Source organism: Amblyomma mixtum, chromosome 1, assembly GCF_055824585.1.
Source record: "Amblyomma mixtum isolate Tamu chromosome 1, ASM5582458v1, whole genome shotgun sequence".
NCBI lineage: Eukaryota > Metazoa > Arthropoda > Arachnida > Ixodida > Ixodidae > Amblyomma > Amblyomma mixtum.
Genome location: NC_143012.1, coordinates 11,393,048 through 11,409,009, shown reverse-complemented (window position 1 = coordinate 11,409,009; position 15,962 = coordinate 11,393,048). Strand labels below are relative to the sequence as shown.

The following is a 15,962-nucleotide window of genomic DNA, read 5'->3' as shown; positions in this document are numbered from 1 at the left end:
AACTATGTTCTCGGTCGTCCCTAGCTCCGTGAAGCATGCTTTACGGAAGAATTCCTGATGCACTCCACAGTCAGTCCTATCTGCATGGCCTTGATAATTTCCACTGTAGCGAACAAAGATATCCGAACCAGAGCATCGCTATCTGGTATTTGAATTGGTATCAGTAAGAGTTGGATGATGCACTGATTATAGGACACCTTGGCACATGAAAGACGCCCATGTCCAGTGGCTGTACCTTGCATTTGGCTATTGGCAGCTTGTTGAGGCAACTGCCTCGACTTATGATGGCAGTGAAAGCACATCATAGACATATAAACCAATGTAATTTGGCGTAGAAGGTAAATTAGATGCCTACAGGTTTGGCTATATATGAGCTGTGCACATTATTTCCATATATGCAACGAAAGAAGGGTTTACAAATAATTCTCAGAGGTAGATTTCATTTGTTATGCGCATCGGCTTCATCAAAGGAGACTGTAGCAGTGCTGTTTCCTAGCCCTTCGAGGGTGGTCATGCTAACGTTCTTCGCCGACGCCCTAAATGCCAACAGTTAAGCTGCTTTAAGAACAGGATATAGCCAACCGACATTAAAGATTTTTAGGCAACTAGTGGCAGGTAGGCCTTCTCGTCATCAGATTCTTGGCAGCCAAGCAGTGCTCTTATTTTGCGCAATGGCTTCATCTGTGTATGACTTTGTGTTGCCAGCTTCGTAATGCACACCAGCGAAGTCATCTCAGGTGAAATCATGTCCAGCCTTCTGTGCATCAACAGCACGTTGCTACCAATTCTCGTGTGTTTAATAATGGAGATGTTCAACAGTGTTCTCATTCATCGCTAGGCCGTAAAGCATGCTTTGCGTAAGCAATAGCTGATGCTCTCCACAGTCAGTCCTATCCGCATGATCTTGGTAATTTCCATAGGAATGTGCAGAGGTATCTAAACCAGAACATCGCTATCTGGTGTTTGAATTGGTATCAGTACGCGTTGGATGATGCGCTGTTTATAGGACACCTTGGACGCATGAAAGACGCCCATGTCTGGTGGCTGTACCTTGCACTTGGCATTTGGTGGCAAGAACAGTTTCACCACAGCTGGAGAAAGCAACACTTTGTGCGATGCAAGGTTATCTAGCAGGAGTTGGAGCTCGTATTTGTTTAACCATGCTACCCAACGAGCAAATGCTTGTCACACGAAAACATAAAGTCCCACAACCTCTGTACATTTAATAATACATTTCTACACGCAGCAGAGAACCACAATGGCGCAAATGTAGGCTGGTCCTTTCCGGCAACCCTGTCATGTTCATGCCTTCCTCCGTCACACGGGAGGCTCTGTTCTGTTCGGCGACGGCTATTGGTTAGATTCTTTCTGTCAATACACAGCTACCATGGCCATGGCAGGCCAGCAGCGTCGCTTGGGGTCAGGAATCTTTGCAACCCGGCGAATTCCCGTGCACGTCGGCGATGGGACTGGTGGAGGAGCGTCGACCTGCGTAGAAAAAGTGAGGAGAGGAAAGGGAGAGGCATGGATATGCTGAAATTCAAAATTTGACTGCAGATAACTGAGCTTCTACAAATGCATTTAAGAAATTCTTGCTGGAGGATATTCATGAAGCAGTGTCCGTTGACATCCCAGGTACACCACACTTGTATGGAAAGTCTCTTTCATTGCGCCTTTAACAAAATATGCACGTTCCTTGATGTGCCAAATATGTGTGTTTTGTTAGTTAGACTAGAAGCTGTTGAGCCTCCAATATGCATCATTTTTGACATTTTTGGTCTGTTTGAAAGTTACCGTATCTGAATAACCATTCACAAGAATCAAAAACTGCTCTTAACATAGCAAGATTGACTTTTGATTCAATGCTATAGAAGCTGACATCTTTTTTGTGTAATTGTTTTTCCCAAATGCATCCTGTAAGCAGGCAAGTGTAACAAAAGCATTCAGTTCAATTCAGTGTTTATTTGGTTCCTTGTACAATACAAAAGGGGGAAAAAAACTGTTTGCACCCTTAGCTAACATCTAGTAAATGGGTCCAAGTCAAACGTGTAATTAAACAGGCATTGTATATATGTAAGGATGCAAACCAAAATGTTCAATATGTAAGAGAAAGCAGTGCATAGGTATTCACAACGGATAATATTGCATACCTGAGTACAATATAAGTATGGCACCATACATTCATGGGAAATACTACAACTTACAGGTAGCACTGTATATACATGGGAAATACACCTTATAACTCAAAACACTTATCCAATATGTTATAATTCTTAAACATGAGAATCCAAAGACACAAAATGTATCTTTACTAGTGCGGAAAAATTGTAAGCTATTCCATATTTTTGTGCCCCTAAATGAAGTCACCGATTCCCATGCACTTTGTTTGTTGGGGGTAAATTAAAGTTGCCCACTGATGCATTTCTGGTGATGCAGGATGAGGAGTAGAATAATAATGCATGGAATGGATGCTTGTTTCTGGACAGTATTCATAGTAGGTCATATTTTTTTCATTTTCACGTGTATGTCAGGGGCTAATGCCTGTAATTTATGGAACAGTACCTTGCTTGGGCGGTCATAGCTGGAGTTTGTAAGCATTCGCAAAGCTTGTTTTTGTAGCTGCCTTAGTGGTTGAAGATGTGTCGTGTATGTCCATCTCCTTGAGTCTATACAGTATGATAAGTGGTTTTGACTAAATGCGAAATATAACTTTCTGAACGTCCTATCGTCAAAATAATTCCTTGCTTGTAATAGTGTATGACAGACAGATGATAGCTTTGCACAGACTGAGTTCATGTGCGCTTGCTAATTCAAGTGGTTATCTATTATTATGCCAAGGTACTTGAATGACCCAACCCTTTCAAGTTCACAATTCTTCATTTTTATTTTAATATTAGAGGTGGTTGATCTACACCGGGACTGGATTATAATGTATTTGGTTTTTTTTCACATTCGCAGCTAGTTTTTTTTATATGAACCACTGAGACATGGTAGATAGTTCTGCATTGTTTTATACACTATGCTTTTGCTGAGTCTGCTTGTACCAACAGTTATTGCTATCAGTAATGTATACCTTTGAAACTTAAATACATTCAATATTCTAATGATCTAAACCTTCTTTTTTATCATAAGCAGGAGGACTGCAGCAATTGCGCAAACATTGTGAAAAAATGGCCAGTAGCCGCAAAAGTGTGAGACCACTGCCTTGAGGATTGGCTACTGGCCGGGACCTGTCGTGAGATTATGGTGGAAATGAAAAGATCTTGCCTCGTATATAGTAAGAATCGAGCACTGAAGCATCAAAGAAATCGGAAGTTACAGTACTTATCTGGCATTGAAAGACACATAAAACAAACTGAAGTGCTGTATTGCAGTGAAACCTTTGCATTATTGATGTGTTCCACCACGTCACCACATTGGTAAAATATAACTTTTTGCTACATTGGTGAAATATAGCTCATTTGTTGCTGCGTGCACAGCATTTTTTTTTTCTTTCAGGATTGTTGGTCATACTTCATAATTGCTTACGTTCTCTCCAATGTGCCCTTCAATAGCAGCACTCCCCGCAGGGGCGTCTGATTCATGCAGACGTTGGTGAGTGGCGACACCACGGGGTTAACCCGAGCATCCGCAGGGACATCCCCGCAGGGGATGATGGTGAGCAGTGCGCCACCACGGACCCGAGCACCCGCGCTTAGCCGTGCGTGGCATCGCCGTGTCCGGGGAAAAGGAGATCCTGGTGGTTGAGCCGATGCCGAGCGTTTGGACCTTTAAGGCCCCTCAGCGGAGGCAACACACCACTTTGGCCCCAGCTTCCTGTAGACGGCACCTCCGGCCTGACCCGACCGGGGGAAATCAGCAGTCGCCTTTTCCTATCCTCCCTCTATCTTTCACTTTCCTTTCTCTTTCTTGCAACTCTCCTGTCTCCTCCTCTCTTCTTGGTTTTTTCCTGTTTTTCCTGGCGGCAAGGGTTAACCTTGTGTGGCCAACTACCCTGAGTTGTGTCATATTTGGTTATAGTTGAGGTGTACAGCTGGCGTGGGCAGGACTTGCTCGCAAGTTTCTGTCCCGTCCCCTTGTTGGGCTCCATGGTTGGTGGCTGGCACCATGACCGAAAAACTAGAATTTTTTATGGCTCCCCCTTTTTCCAAACCTGATCACTCTCAAGAGAGGGCGGAATGAAGCAGATGAGTTTTTTCAGAAAAGAAAAGTCAGTTTTCCTAAGTACCATGTGATCCATAGTGAAGTACAAGATAAGCAAGCAAGAATCTTGTCTCCCTTCCTAGTGTCAAAGTGTTTGACAGAAGCCTTGGGCATAGGCTACAAGGTATCTAGAATGGCCAGCGGTGACTTACCGCTCGAACTGCGTGACAACGTCCAACACTCAAAACTCGTAAACATTGTGTCTGTTGGGGATATTCCTGTCTCTGTGACGTCACACCGATCTCTGAACACCGTCCGCGGCGTCATATCCGAAAACGACTTTGTCCATATCACTGAAAAAGAGATGCTCGAACGTCTGAGTGACCAAGACGTGATAGACGTTCGCCCAATCAAGATCCGGAAGGATAATAAGGAAATAGACACAAAACACATGATCCTGACGTTCAACACCAGCACACTGCCCGACACAGTCGAAGTAGGATATCTGAAAGTTAACGTAAGACCATACATTCCCAACCCTCGCTGTTGTTTCAACTGTCAAAGGTTCGGCCACTTCTCACAAAGTTGCTGCGGTCGGAAAACGTGCGCGAAATGCGCCTCGAAGGATCATTCTGATCAATGTGACGCAGCCCCGCACTGCGCAAACTGTGAAGGAGACCGTGCAGCATACTCCAGGGCGTGTCCGTCCTGGAAAAAGAAAAAGAGATAATCACCATAAAGACATAGGAAAACATTTCATTTAAAGAAGCGAGAAGGCGTTTTGCACTCACCAACTCATTCTCCTTCACAACAAAACAAAACTTCGCCGATGTGGTGCGTGGGCGCGGCGCACCACACCAGGCTTCGGCACCCGTCCAGGTCACACGCAGTGAGCCTGTGGCGGGGCCATCCGCGCCCCAAGGCAGAGCAGCTAACGCTACTCCACCAACTCCAAGTCAGGCTGCGCAGACCCCCGGGTCGGCGGCCCTCAAGACCTCTTCCCACAGGTCGAGGTCAAACTCTAACGTGAACGTGCCTTCTGCACGGTCGTCCAGCGCCTCCGCAGAGGCGATGGACAAGACCCCGGGCAGCCCCGCGCCGTCCACGTCGGACGGTTGGCAGAGTTCCCTGGATAGATCAAAAAAAGACAGGCCCCGAGTCACGGGGCCATCAACAACTTGATCTACCTTTTCACCCTATAGAAACACAAAATTAAGATGGCTTTCATAATACAATGGAACTGTAGAGGACTTTTAAACAATTACAGTGACATAAAAGACATATTAGGAGCACACGCTCCCGTCGCCTTATGTCCACAAGAAACAAATTTAGGTCCCCAGAAAAATAACTTTCTGAAGAATTACACTGTTTTCCGCCGCGATCGGGAGCAGAAGAGCAGGCTGTCGGGAGGCGTAGCCATCATAGTGAAAAACGGTGTCCCGGCTCGAGAGCTTAAACTAAAAACAAGACTCAAAGCTGCCGCAGCCACTCTAGTTGCTCATAAAACCATTACAGTGTGCTCACTATATATCGATCCGCACTTTAAGTTAACACTACATGACTTAGAGGATCTTTTAGAGCAGCTACCAGAGCCATACCTGGTAGTTGGAGATTTTAATGCACATTCATGTTTTTGGGGAAGCGAGAAAACTGACGCTAGAGGCCATCTCATAGAGGATTTTATTTTATGCAATGACGTCTGTTTACTGAACTCTAATAAACCCACATACTGCTCCCCAACCTTGGGAAAAATGAGTGTTTTAGATTTGTCTTGTAGTTCACCGTCTGTTTTTAGCGATTTTAACTGGAGTGTTTTAGACAATCCATATGGAAGTGATCATCTCCCTGTCATAATAAGTCTCTCATCCTCGCCAACAGTCGTTCCCACAAAACCACGGTGTTGGAATCTACATTTAGCTGACTGGCAACTTTTTAGAGCAGAAGCCACATTAGAGAAAATAGTTTTAGAAAATGCTCCGCCGCGGTGGCTCAGTGGTTACGGTGCTCGGCTGCTGACCCGAAAGACGCGGGTTCGATCCCGGCCGTGGCGGCTGAATTTCGATGAAGGCGAAATTCTAGAGGCCCGTGTGCTGTGCGATGTCAGTGCACGTTAAAAAAACCCCAGGTGGTCGAAATTTCCGGAGCCCTTCACTACGGCGTCTCTCATAGCCTCAGTCGCTTTGGGACGTTAAACCCCAATAAACCAAACCAAACCAAACCAGTTTTAGAAAATATTGACATCAATGAGATCAATGAAAAGTTCACGAATTGTATCTTAGCTGCCGCACATTTATCTATTCCTCAATCCTCTGGAATAGTAAAACAAAATCACAAATACTGGCACACAAAAGAATGTAAAGATGCAAAAAAGAAACAAAACAAAGCCTGGGGCATTTTTCGGAGATATCCAACACATGAGAATTTCATAAACTTTAAAAAGGCAAGAGCAAAAGCTCGGTATATCCGTCGTAGTGCCGAGAAAGCATCGTGGCAAGCTTACGTCTCTTGTATAAACAGCTCAACGACATCAGAACAAATGTGGGAGCAGGTGCGGAAATTCACAGGACATTTTACTCCTTTCACATTTCCAATGCTAACAACACCCGGTACTCAACATTAGAAGACCAGGCCAACATATTGGGTGTGCATTTTTCCACAGTTTCAAGCTCATCTAACTACACACACACATTTCAAAACCACAAAACAGAAGTAGAAAAGCAAAAACTTCCCTTCAGAATATGCATACATGAAGACTACAATCAGCTTATTACAATGCAAGAACTAAACACAGTACTAACATCCGGTAAAAAGGCAGCACCAGGCCCAGACAATATACATTATGCCATGCTTGCTCACCTCTCTGAGACTGCCATAGAGGCTCTCCTAAAAGTTTTAATAAAATATGGATGAGTGGAGAAATCCCTCAAGCATGGAAAGAAGCAATCATTGTACCCTTCCTAAAACCTGACAAACCACCAACTAGTCCCACCAGTTACAGGCCAGTAGCACTCACTAGCTGTATAGCAAAATCATTTGAAAGCATTCTAAACATCAGACTAACCTTCATACTTCAGTCCCGGCAGCTTTTAGATATACACCAATGCGGGTTTAAAAAGACATGTTCCACAACCGATCACCTTGTACGCTTTGAGAACACAGTCCGGGAAGCGTTCATCCACAACCAACACTGTATCGGGGTCTTCTTCGACCTGGAGAAGGCTTACGATGCCACATGGAGGTTCGGTATCCTCCGTGACCTAGCGGACCTAGGTATCCGCGGCAGGATGCTGAGCTGTTTGAGCAACCTCCTAACCAACCGCAAGTTAAGAGTCCGCCTAGGCGCAACCTTCTCCAACACTTTTATTCAAGAAACTGGCGTACCCCAGGGGTGCATCCTCAGCACGACCTTATTCATCATCAAAATGAACTCCATAGGAAAAGTAATCCGAAATCCATATTGTACTCAGTTTACGTAGATGACCTCCAAATAGCATGCACGTCTTCCAGTATACCTACTTGTGAGCGACAGATACAAATAACAATAAATAAACTGGCTACCTGGGCAGATAGGAACGGATTTAGATTTTCTCCTCAGAAAACAGTAGCGATTCTGTTCTCTTTGAGACGAGGCCTACAGGCCGACCCCACACTACATCTGAACCAAACCCCATTACCTGTCAAACAAGAGCATAAATTTCTAGGGGTAACTTGCGATAAAAAGCTCACTTTCTTGCCACATATAAACAGATTAAAGAAAAAAGGTTCCCAGGCCCTCAATGTACTGAAACTCCTGTCAAGAAAACGCTGGGGGTCTGATAGGGCATGCCTGGTACATATATATCGTTCTCTGGTTCGCTCTAAGCTAGACTATGGGTCCATAGTATATGGCTCAGCAAGACTGTCCTACATAAAACGACTGGATCCTATCCACAATCTTGGTTTAAGGTTGTCTTCCGGTGCTTACAGAACTTCACCAGTAGCAAGTCTGTATGTAGAAACCAATGAACCTTCCTTAGAAGATCGAAGAACTGCACTAACTTGTACATACATCCTCAAAATCTTTTCTCAGTTCAAACATCTCTGTTACCCAATTCTCACGAAATGCCCATCCCGAATGCTCTTCAACAACAAGCCCCATGCGATTAAGCCGTTGCTGTTGCGCTTCGAAGTAAAATGCCAAGCGCTGAACATACTAAATGAAATTAAAAGTATTGCCCCAAGACACAAAGCGCTACCACCGTGGTACACTCTCCCCACAGTGTGTGGCGTCACACTAACACGCCTTAGGAAAACCTGTACACCACATGACCATATAATACAAGAATATCTAGCACTACAAGAAAAATACAGAAATTATACTGCATTTTATATTGATGGGTCAAAAACTCAAGCTAGTGTAGGAAGCGCAGTAATACAAGGAAAAAATAAAAATGCAGTACGACTGCCCTCATGTGCTACAGTTTTCACCGCTGAGTGTTATGCCATTTGTGTTGCGGTACAGAAAATAACAAATGATAACATCAAAAACAGCATCATTTATACAGATTCACTGATCGTCCTTACAGCATTAAACTCCAAAAATGCCACGGAGCCACTGATAGGAAGCATCATACACAATATAGTAAAGGTCACAACACAAAAACGTGTTATAAAATTCTGCTGGGTTCCCAGTCACGTTGGCATTAGGGATAATGAGAGAGCCGACATGTGTGCTGCAAAAAGCCAGAACCATGGAAATAAAACGTGAATTTGCCTCCTAGGGATTACATGAAGTTAGTGCATAGCAAACTAAGAGCCAAATGGCAAGCTTCTTGGGAAAATGAAGGAAACAACAAGCTGCATACTGTAAAGCCCATTTTGAAAGAATGGAAATCATGCCGTCATAAAAAACGTTTTATCGAGGTGATTTTATGTCGTATACGCATAGGTCACACACAAATCACCCATAGCTTCTTATTAACAAAAAAAGACAAATCTGTGTGTGAAATGTGTTGTGAGGAGCTCACAGTTAATCGCATTTTAATTTCTTGTTCGCATCTCGAAGGACTTAGAAAAAAATTTTTTACTGTATTTTACAATGAACACATTCCATTTCATCCCGCATTGCTTTTAGGCGAGCAAACACTTGTCGAGTTTTCGCTTGTTTGTAAGTTTCTAAAGAAAGCTAATGTTTTAAATCTAATATAATGTAACATCTATACACTTAATATAACATCATCTAACCTTGTGTTTGGCGCATGATAGGCATAGTTGCTTATGCGCCATTAAACCCCATATAACTAACAAATAGCAACACTCTCTTCGCATCTTAGATGAAGAGCTTCGAGGCGGAGTTTATAGATTTTGCCAGCGTTTTTACTTTCTTGGTTGATTTCGAAGGAGGTGAAATGATAGAGGCCCGTGTATTGCGCGATTTCAGTGCCTCTTAGAGTACCCCAGGTGGTAGATATTACCTAGAGCACTCCAATACGATGTCCCTCATAGCCTGAGTTGCATTGGGACATTAAATCTTACAAACCATAAATCAATTTCTTGGTTTAAGTGGTAACCAAGTTCCTTGAAGGTTGCCGTCGTTAAGGCATACACGACTCTGCTGTAACAACTTTGGGTGTATAAACTGAAATGACCTCTAAGCTATAGTAAAGCTGTAATTAATGTCTAGCAGTTGGAAATATCAGTTCGAAGTTGACCTTGTTTGCCAGCATGCAATCACCATTGTGCTCACTGACAATAGTTTCCGGCATCAGGACACATAAAGAAGTAGTGTCCATTGATTAAAAAATTCTCGGTACAAGTTTTCTACAGTATTCCTAACAAAACTGTTTGGTAATCAAGCACCTTAGACAGGTTTCCGCGGTGCTGAAAAACTGGAGTGCTTCAGGTTCAGTTGTCAGTCTCTGTAAGAATAAATATAAGTGGGGATCATGAATGACAGTTTACCAATATCCCTCAAGGGAGAAGTATACAACAGCTGTGTCTCACCTGTACCCTCCTACGAGACAGAAACGGGCAGGATAACGAAAAGGGCTGAGCTTAGTTAAGGACAACGCAGCGAGCTATGGAAAGAAAAATGATAGGTGTAACGTTAACAGACCAGATACAGTCAGAGTGGGTGAGGGAACAAACGCGGGTTAATGACATCCTAGTTGAAATCAATAGGAAGACATAGGCTTGGGCAGGGCATGTAATGCGAAGGTAAGATAAATGCTGGTCCTTAAGGGTGACGGAGTGGATCCTAAGACATGCCAAGCATAGCAGGGGGCGGAAGAAAGTTAGGTGAGCGGATGAGATTAATAAGCTTGCTGGGATATAGCGGTTGCACCTGGCAAGGGCGGTGTTAATTGGAGAGACATGGGAGAGGCCTTTGCCCTGCAGTGGACGTAGTCAAGCTGACGATAAGTGGGTACCTGTAAGCAAGCAACCACAACACAGGCGCTGACCCCTCTCTGCCATCATTTTAGCAACCGGCACGCACTAATGTCGTCTTGCTCCAGTGCTGTTGTGCTCAACAAATGTCCTCTTATTGGATGATTTAGCTATGAGCCTACAAAAACGGAGTAGTAGAAGAGCAGACAGCGGAATGCTGTACATGGGGATGATCATTTGCAGAATGAAATAACTAACGACCGAGAAAAACAATTTATTTGGCAAACATGTTGTGGATGAAGCTTTTCGCTTAGAAATGGACTAGATTATAAGACGACGTAAATTATTTGGGTTAGTTCGAAGATTAAAAGCAAGTTGGCAGACGAATTCTATTTTGCCTCAGTCCCTTTCCCATCACCTTGTAGTGTTTTCAGAAAGGCAGACTCTCAATATTCTGCCGGTGGCGCTGCGCTCCTGCTAGCGAATGCACTTTTTGGTATCAGTGAGATCAGCGGTATTATTTTATTGGTAGTATCTTTAAAACAAGATTACTGCTCTCAGCTGTTGAGTCTCGGATTTTCTGTCATCATTTCCACTGTACACGACCTAAGTAGCACGGCAGTCATGTCCATAGAGTTTCACAGAGTTACTGTACTAATTGTATAGCCTTTCCTGGACATCACGGTCTACAGATGCCACCTACCACGAGAAAGGGAGACTATCATATCAAAGAATTGGGTTTCGAATTATTCTGCCACGTTTTTCAACTTTGGCCATGCTGTTTTTTTTTCTTCAAATGGTTTGCACCGTTGCATTTTGCAGGCACTGAAACCAATGTTGCCAGCCCAAAGAGTACTCAAGCTACCAGGAGGAGAATTTTGAAAACCGCTGCTGTCGGGAATTTCAGGCTGGACAGCTTGAAATGGCATATCCAGTGATCTCTGATTGCGGTGGCGGTGCACAAAGAAGTGGGGCATGCCAGACGCTGCCTTGTTACTGCCTAGAGCACAACCACATCACTGCATTGACTAATATCATGCTGTGGGCTACTCAGGGATTCATCATGGAAAGGGGCAGTGCAAAACAAACGGGGACGTAGCTGAAGAAACATGGACGACAAGAGAAGCACTGAACTACCAACTGAACCTACCTACCTGCCAGCCTGCTGATTCTTCATCTTCGTCTGTTTCTTTTGCGCTGCCGCTTTCCGTGACACATCATTTCAACATGAAGAAATGATGCCATGAAACATTTCACACGTGACATTGTGGATAGGTGTATCATTAGTGCAGGGAAGCCTTGTGATCCAGCACGTTGCAGTACATGTTGCACTTTTTCTGTATGTTCTATGTACAGCTTTTTTCTGAAGAAGAGTACACCAAGGAAAGAACATCCAGTAGAAAAAGTGCCTGCTGTGTTGCTGTGAATTTTTGTGCATCATACTAATCTTGCTTTTTGTGTTGTAACCTCAGCCCTTTACGTCTTGGGATTTTATTGTGGTGCTACCACCTTTGAGTTTTCTTGTCGCGTTATTTTACTGCTTATTGTTTCCTTTACACTTTTTCATGCAACTTTTTTATAAACTGAGTTCTCAAAAGCAGTAGTATCCACTATGGCACCTTTCTTCATTTCTTCTTTCACTCCCACCTTCCTCCCTTCTCTTACGGTGCCTTTCGGGTCTCCACTGAGATATGTGGTGCAGTTACTGCTTCATTTCCTTTCCCAAAGACCGATTTCAATTTTCTTCATATTTTTCTTGTTGTGCAGACAGATATTCTGGACAAATATTAACCTGTGCTGTTTTACCTAATGTGTACAGAAGCAATTGGTTCATGTGCTTCTGATTCCATATGCTGGTTGGAAACATTGTCTAGTCTGCTTCATTGTGTTGTGGTATTAGTGATCCATGCTGATTTTAGTGCTGTGTATTTTTTTATTGACACTGCTGACAGAAAATTGTTTGTAATCTTACTTCTATTACTCATTTTCTCAGAACACCGAGCTCCATTATGCTAGACTGAGTACAAAAGTGTTGTCTTTGCTGTGGTATTTCTTTTAGTTTGCTGTCTTGGCATTCAGAACTCATGCATATATTTTCGTTATTTCTACATTATACCTGAATTACGTAATATTAGCCTGCACATAATTTTATTCAGGGAGCTTTGTTCTTTCTGAAGCTGTATGTAGAAAAATGTTTCCTTATCGCTTCTGCATAAAAGCTTTAGAACTACTTGCTTTGGTGGTACAATAAATGGAACAAGGTACCCGCAAACATACCGTAAAAACGCACGTGTAAAATTCGGCTCACATACAATACGAGGAATAATTTGGGCATAGCAAAAATGTAAAAAAAAAGTTTTCTTCCGCGTATACTGAGAGTAAGGAGAGGCAGCCAGCTCGTACATGTTCCAAAAGTTGCGAAAGCCGAATGTCTTCTGATTATTTGTGGATGCCAACGCGCAGGTTACGACGCATGTAGCATGGGCGCCAAGTATCTGGCAGATACCGAACTGGGCGCTGCACTCACACCTACTCGTGTCCTGCACCTTGGGCATGCGCGGACTGGTTTCAGCATACGTGTAGGCGCACAGGCATGCATACTTCGGAAGTGTTCGTAGTCGGAGCTTTAGTGATCGGCATCATCAATTGTACTGTCTTTGGAAAGGTCGTTGTCAGAGATATCTTCCCATTAAACACGTCTCCGGCACCGTCGAGCACGTTCGATATGCCAGATTTCTCGAAATCACGACCAGTGCTCCTCAGGAATGCTATCCCAAGCATCTGCAACGCAACTGCACAGAGCGGTTGGAGAGGCCCGTGTCCAGCAACAGTAACTGCGGGCTCTCCCTAATTCATCCAGACCACGTAGCAGGGCTTGACACGGTACCGATGCTAGCGGCAGAAACGATTACTTTCCTTTTCAAGCAGCTGAAGACTGCTGTCGCGGTCCCATTCCCATGGGCAATGCTATCATCCTGGGCATCGCGAAGTCAGGTCAGCATAGTGAACTGGCATCGAAATCGAAACTACCTACCTACACCACCATTAGATAGCGCCTCCTCTCATTCGAAGCGTACACAAAACCACAACTGCGGATTTGGGCCTAAAATTGTCTCTATCCGCATATAACATGATTTCCAAAAAATAACAGCGTGAAAAACGGTTACGAAGGGTTTAAAAGCAGGACAAGCGCTTGTCCTCTGTTTATTTACTCTTCATCCCCGTTTCTTGCGCTGTTACTTTTTGGAAAATGTAGCACCAACTCGCAAGCCTAGCTATCGTGTTGAATATAATTTGAGGTTGAAATTTAACCTGCTAAAATCTGGAAAGAAAAAATATGTAGCATATGCAGGTTTTTTTAATCTACACTCTGAAATGTTACATGAGATCTTGCAGTGTGCCTAACAGAAGTGCTGATTACTTTGTTATTTTCTTCCATGACAGCTTACCTTAAATATTTTATTAAGCATTTGGCTACATTTCCAGAAATGAAACTAGTTCTTCAGCAGTGTTTCTCCAACAAATTCCTAAACGTTTTCCTTCAGCGTGCATGGTAATTATGACTAGCATTATTTGACATCTGGAAGGCTGTCACTGGAAGTGTACTTTGTGACAGGTCAAATCTCACTGAAATTCTTTTATTCATGAAAAACTCTTGGATAAATTTGCAGGATTCCAGCCATAAAGCTGGGGATCTTATGTGCTTTTTGCCACAGCAGCTCGTTTTTAAAATGGTTACAGAGTATGGCTATTGTTTTCAGTAATAATTCAATAGTGAGAACATTATCCCTCTAACTGGTTGCAAATCTATAAGTAGGATATTTTCTCCAGAGCCGAGTTCTTTTTTTTTTCTGTCATGATCAAACCACTGACACTGACATTAATGATGTTATCTGAAATATCTCAACCCTTCTAGATCCATGGGTTTCAGACCATACCACCGAATGAGCTGTGACACATGTGGTCCCGCATTTCATTGAAAGTATTCCGCATTTCATGGTGCAGGCCTGGTCACAGCTGATCCCAGGCATGGTGTGCTGCCACCTGGGGAAAACGTGCAAGATAGCAGCACCCATATGCAGCACACCGTACCAAGTCCTTGTAGCACCGTTGGAAACCACCAAGGTGAACACACGAGCAAGCAGCTGTATCAGTCCAGCCAATGCAGCAGGGGCTTCACGAAGGAAACTCACATAGAGCCTCACCTTCTCACCCACATCGGCGACCATCCCTACCAGTGTGACTACTGCAAAAGAAGCTTTGCGCAAAAGGGCACCTTGGTGGAACACATTCGTACCCACACGGGCGAGCGTCCATACCAGTGCGACCACTGTGAAAGCAGCTTTGCTCAAAAGTACCACCTCGTAGGACACCTTCGTACCCACACGGGCGAGCGTCCATACCTGTGCAACCACTGTGGAATCAGCTTTGCTCGCAAGAACACCCTTGTAAACCATCTTCGTACCCATACTGGTGAGCGCCCGTATCAGTGTGACCACTGTGAAAAGAGCTTTGCACAGAAGACCAGCTTGGTCTACCACCTTCGTACTACCCACACGGGTGAGCGTCCATACAAATGTGACCATTGCGTGAGCAGCTTTTCATTTAGAGCGAGCTTGGTGGAACACCTTCGCACGCACATGGGTGAGAAGCCATACAAGTGCCAGCTTTGCCCCATGGTCTTTGCCGAGAATGCGGACCTCGCAAAGCATGCGCGAACCCACAGCGGAGAAAAACCGTATCAGTGTCAGTTCTGCCCAGCGGCATTCGAGGAAAAGGACAATTTAATACGCCATGAAATCAAACAACACTTGCGGAATGCCACAGTTTTATGAAGTTTTGTTTCCTATTTCCTAATATTAAACATGAGAGCCATTGCTTGCTTACCTGTTTCAGTTACATTATCCAGGTTGCAAAAAATGTACAACTTTACATGGCCTCAACTTAGATAGGCACAAAGCACTTTTTCAGGTCCTTTCTTCTGATCATAAGAACCATGATCATACCGAGGTAATTCTGAAATTGATTGGGACTCTCTTGGCATGTGCGCTTTGCATCACTTATTAGATTAAGGTTTTTGAGCAACAAGATTAAAAGTTGTTTGTATAATATAGTATATGCTCGGTAATTCAAATTTCAAGGAACCAGAAAAAATTTGATTTATCAAATCTCCTGGAAAGAAAGTAACAAGAACTGCTTGCATAACAGCAAATATATTTGATGAAAGATCGGGGAGTGTTCACCTGCTTTTGGGGGGAAAACTGAGCAACAATGATTATTTTTCACAATTCAGTCAATGCCTTTTGAGTGAAATCTGCCGGTAGCACTGAGGCAGAGCTGCACGAAAATGGAAAGGGTCTCCTCGTCGTACGTGTGTTGTTAACTGTGCAGCATTCAATTCATGCTTGGTTGGCACTATTCTGACATCCGCATGGCATTCCTAGACGCAGCCT

General features: G+C 43.7%; 1 protein-coding gene across 6 annotated transcripts in view; it reads left to right on the top strand.

The window, feature by feature from the left end:
• Window positions 1-10,598: 10,598 nt before the first annotated feature.
• LOC149365453 (uncharacterized) overlaps window positions 10,599-15,962 on the top strand; it is a 60,931-nt gene continuing 55,567 nt past the window's right edge. For 2 of the 6 annotated variants that reach the window (XR_016282784.1, XM_089542656.1), the window contains exon 1: window positions 10,600-14,982. Coding sequence is in view for 5 of the 6 variants with exons in the window: in XM_089542656.1 (XP_089398782.1) it covers window positions 14,586-14,982 (397 nt within the window). In the remaining variant the exon portion in view is untranslated. Of the gene's footprint in view, window positions 14,983-15,962 lie in introns of all 6 variants that reach the window. The other 4 variants (XM_089542673.1, XM_089542669.1, XM_089542661.1 and 1 more) reach the window with 3 other exon arrangements.